Below are 5103 nucleotides of genomic sequence, written 5' to 3'. Positions count from 1 at the left end.
GTCTGCTAAATGCTAATGTAATGTAGGCTAATGTAATGTAAAAGTCAGGGGTGTCAAACTCAAATTGACTCAGGGCCAAAATCAAAAATAAGGAACGAAGTCGCAGGGCAAACTCAATTTTTCCTATTTAAAACATGGATTAAACTTGTGTATGCACACACACATAATACTCAAAGGCAAAAGTGCCTGCCCTGCAAATATTCTATTGTATATGAGATTGAGATGTTAATGGTCAGGGCTCACTCGTATTAATAATGTATGTGAGCCAACTGTAATAAACATTTGGAATGATCTCACGGGCCAAATATAATGACTCTGCGGGACAAATTTGGCCCCCGGTCCTGAGTTTGACATCCCTGATCTAAATTTTTTTAAATTTAATTTAACACTTAGAGTGTACACTGGCACCAAATACACTCTACAACTCACTCACCTCCTTTCCGCTGTTCTTAAAAAACCTACAATACTTTCAAAACTCCTGCCTGACTAGCCTACTCACCTTTTTCCCCTCCAGAGACCATATCACCCCTATCCCCTGTCAGCTCCACTGCCTCAAGGTGGGGTTGCAGGTATGACATCACGTTGGGGGAACTCCCCCAGGATTCTAAGGTTCTACATAGACTCCTATGAGCCTGCGGAACCCCAAACGTGATGTCATAATAGTACATTTCCTTAAAATGTAGAGTGTAGTGGGAAGAGCACACTTCCAGCAGAAAAGCATCAGCAGATGCCAAATCAAAAAAATGCCTGAAAAAGATCTATGATCGAAATGTTGCTCCAAATAAATGAAGTCTTTTGCAAGCAGTGTGCAAATCCTTTCTCCCTCCTCTCTTTAAACAATGCACCCACTTTGAAATTCTCCTTATCACATACTCGACACTCAACAATCTTGCACCCTCGTACCTGACTGACCTCCTCCATGGCCACTCCCCCACCCGTTCACTAGGGGTGTAAATAATAATCAAAATATATCGATGCATTGCGACCGACGATTGAATCGAATAGCATCGTATCGTGGGGCATTTTTAAAAATCGAAAATAATCTAATCGCTGGCCCCGGCCCAATGCCCTAGCTCCATAACATAATAGACGTGTAAAAGTAATTGGAAAAAAATGAATCGAATCAAATCGTATCGTATCGTGGGGATTTATCGAATTGGGAAAATTCACCATGCTTCTTGCACTTTACCCTTCACACCTTACTGTAGCATCTACACTACTGGACATAACACTGTATATGGCCCCTGATTGTACTGTGCTGCTGTGTGTGTGTGTGTGTGTGTGTGTGTGTGTGTGTGTGTGTGTGTGTGTGTGTGTGTGTGTGTGTGTGTGTGTGTGTGTGTGTGTGTGTGTGTGTGTGTGTGTGTGCGTCAGCGTTTGATCATTGTTATTTATTTATATTTTTTAACTGCACTCTGGACACTAGTAAAATGCAATTGCAAACGTCTATGCTAACCTTACATAGATTATTTTTACACTTAAGTTCACCTGACTTGACTTGACTTGACCCCCCGCAGGGATGAAGCATAACATGCAATTAAGCCGTGTGCAGTGAGTAGTGTGTGGTGTGAAGTACTGTGTCACAACAACAGTTTCCCTAGTTTCCCTGAGCTTTCACCTCACTTTCTGTATAAATTAGTGAGAAATGTGAGGCTACAGTACTCCTCCAGTTACAGTAATAGCTGCTGTAAAAGGGGTGTTCTGCCGTTCTCGGACACACGATGGCAGTGTCGCCCTGTCTCCGAAGCTCTTTATTTCATTTTGGGCAACAATATGACTGCCTCTTCTCTTGCTGCGTCATGCAACAGCGCTCTCTCGCCGTCACTTTAGTTCATACAAGTCAAGCAATGCACTGACACTCGGTGTCTGTTCGCCACCTGCGAGGTAGTCAATAAAGCGCTAAAACACTTAGTGTTTTAATGTACCTCTCTGAATAGAGAAATTATCATAGCCTATATTCTCCTGCAGCAAACACAGCCACCCAACCCATAAAGCAGCAACGCTAATCCCGCAAGATTAGTTGTAGTAGTAGGCTAACGACTACCTCACGCCCTGTGCGCTGTTGGCAGGTTCACCAAATCCCCGCGAGTCAGTGGACTGACAATGGCGACGGTGGCCACCTCTAGTAGGCGACCCTACCATGTGGTGGTATTCGGAGCCAGTGGCTTCACCGGGCAGTATGTGGTGGAGGAGGTGGCGAAAAGGCTCGGAGAGGGACCCGAGCGTAACCTGAAATGGGCGATTGCAGGACGCAGCCGTGGGAAGCTTGAGAAAGTCCTTCAGCGGGTCGCCAATAACCTCGGTAGGCAGGCAAACTGTCGTAGCCTACATAAAGGCGTCCAGACCAGGGGGTCAATGAGGGTTACAGATGTGCAGGCCTAATTATAGAATTATTCGTGCATTGAATGTGTAGGCCTATGCCTACAGTTTTAAATAATGAAGGAATGTTGGCCACGGCTATTCTTACCAACTTATAAAGCTATTGAATAGTGTGGCGGTCTTGTCTAATATACAGAGGTGCTTAGAAGCATTTTTGAATGGCATTAAGACATTTTTTTTAACAACTAATGACAACCGCAGATTGAAATCCTGTCCACGGCCAAAATCAACAACACTGAAATGCATGCGCAAACAGTAGGCTAGAAACTCCGGCAGGGGGCGGACACGAGCTGAAAGATCAGCTCACTCACTCTTATAGTATGGGATAAACAACATTGAACACTGTGTCTGTGGTTGTCAATGGCAAAAAAAGCACACAAAAAAAACACCCTTATGCTGTAATATTAGGCCTACTGATCTGATGTCTGAGTTCTTATGACCTGTTACATGATAACTGACTTTACACTCGGAACCTCTAAGGAAACCTGGTGTGTGTGTGTGTGTGTGTGTGTGTGTGTGTGTGTGTGTGTGTGTGTGTGTGTGTGTGTGTGTGTGTGTGTGTGTGTGTGTCAGAGCATGGCAACTCTACCGAAGCCCGACGGGCTGGGTCGGAACCCGACGGGCCGGGCCGGACTCGGACAAAAAAAATAGAATATCTGTCGGACTCGGGTCGGGCTCGGGCTTGAACCAAACAGACATTGTGAAAATTGTAAGCAATCAGAGGAAACGTTTCAGTTCATGCAAACGGCAGTTTTGTGATTAAAAAATAAGTAGGCCTAATTGAATATGCATAAATGAAAATGTTGGTAGGCTACTCATGCGAGTGAATATTATTGGCTGTATGCACGCGCCAGTTACCAGTGGCAACATGGACGCTCACTCCCAGTCAGCCGAGCAGGAATGCCGAGTCAACTTGCTTTCTTAATAAGCGCCAAATACAGTTGTCAGTGAACGCGTGGTCTTTTGTTGTAGGCCTAGTGTAGGTCATGTTTTAGCATTTCTTCGGTGCTGTCTTAAATGTTGAACATAAAATGACGAAGTTTGTCACTGCATTGCTCGCCAAGGATTACATTTCCAGCAAGGGGTAGCAAGGAGCATAATATGGATTAAAGAAGACGCACGCGCTACGTGGAGTTGCCTAAGGTAGGGGCGAAGAGGTTTCCTGTTACTACTTTGTCCGCTGTGACATTTCATGTCCTTCACGTAGGTTCTTAATTCTTGTCACTTTTACTGTAGCCTACAGTTGTAACTATGCGCGTGCAACCTTTCCTGATTTTATAGGCTATTGACCGCATGGACATCAGGGGAAATGACATTCTCTTGGAGGGCCGAACAGGCTACTGTTCTTCGGGGTGAACTTATAGCCCATCCTTCTTAACGACAAGGAGTGGCATCGCGGGGATTTATTTGCACTAACAGTAACGTAACAAATGCGTCCATAGCCGCGCTGACTGCATCCAAACCGTATTCGTTAGTTTTCGCCTTTCTTATCCTCTCACGCCCCTCCCATGCATTTGATCACAGCATCCAACATCTCTGGTCTAACCGAAAGAAACATAAGGTGCGCTGTCACATGTATGTGTGTGTTTATACTTACTATGCGTGCATAACTAAATTAGGCTACAGCAAATTGCCTCATCCTAGTTGCCTATCCTGGCTATTTATCACGTGCTATTTTGAGTATGAAGGAGGCCACATAGAAAATATTGCTTGCGCACAGGTTCTGTTGTTATTACAGTGGTCTCGGGCTTCGGACGGGTTCGGACACAAACATTTTAATTAGTCTCGGGCTCGGGTCGGGGTTGATCACTTTTCTGTCGGCTGAGGGCCGGGCTCGGACAAAAAAAACCGGCCCGAGCCACGCTCTAGTGTGTGTGTGTGTGTGTGTGTGTGTGTGCAGACAAGCCAGAGCTGAAGTGTGCAGTGGAGGTCATCGTAGCGGACGTGGGCCAGCCTGAATCCCTCGCCATCATGTGCAAACAGGCTGTTGTTGTGCTCAACTGTGTGGGGCCAGTAAGTTAGTTCACCCACACACACACACACACAAACACACGGGCGGACACACGCACGCACGCACGCTCAATCTCTCTCTCTCACACACACACACACACACACACACACACACACACACACACACACACACACACACACACACACACACACACACAGTGTGTTCTGACTTGGCTCATGCTTTAGCCTCACAGCTTAATGTTGTGTATCCCTGATGCATGCAACAAGCAATAAACAATGTGTTATCTTAAAGGCCACTGAGCTTCAATCGCAGCATGCATTGTCTGTAAATGGATAGTGTGAACACAGTTTAGGGCTGTCACAATATTCAATAAGTCAATATATCGTACAATTCGTTTTTACAAGCATGATAACTTTTTTTGCCAAAATAAGTTATTGCATGCTTCTTTGTTTTCCTCGTCACTCTCTTTTAGGCTGAATATCGATAGGCACATTTCACTGGTGTACTTTTAATTTTCAGTCTGTCTACCTTGTCTATCTCTCTATCTACCCCTCTATCTAGCACCCCCTGCTGCAACGCTTTCAAAATTAGAAAGGGTGTATTCGCACTCTTATCCCATTGTCATTATATATTTTTCAATGACCGAGAAGACAATATTATCGTTTATCACAATAATTTCTAGGCCAATTTATCGTCCAGCAAAATTTGTTATCATGACAGGCCTAAATACAATAGGGGTGGAAATCACAGCC

At 44.8% G+C, this 5103-nt stretch overlaps 1 protein-coding gene across 1 annotated transcript in view; it reads left to right on the top strand.

Annotated features, from left to right (window-relative positions):
- Positions 1 to 2088: 2088 nt before the first annotated feature.
- sccpdhb (saccharopine dehydrogenase b) overlaps positions 2089 to 5103 on the top strand; it is a 28384-nt gene continuing 25369 nt past the window's right edge. The window contains exons 1-2 of the mRNA XM_063222511.1: positions 2089 to 2302; positions 4280 to 4392. Coding sequence (XP_063078581.1) covers positions 2104 to 2302; positions 4280 to 4392 — 312 coding nt within the window. The 5' untranslated portion in view covers positions 2089 to 2103. The remainder of the gene's footprint in view (positions 2303 to 4279; positions 4393 to 5103) is intronic.

The sequence above is a fragment of the Engraulis encrasicolus genome, chromosome 18 (genome assembly GCF_034702125.1).
Source record: "Engraulis encrasicolus isolate BLACKSEA-1 chromosome 18, IST_EnEncr_1.0, whole genome shotgun sequence".
Lineage (NCBI taxonomy): Eukaryota > Metazoa > Chordata > Actinopteri > Clupeiformes > Engraulidae > Engraulis > Engraulis encrasicolus.
The sequence above is the reverse complement of the archived record's forward strand: the minus strand, read 5'-3'. Positions and strand labels throughout refer to the sequence as shown.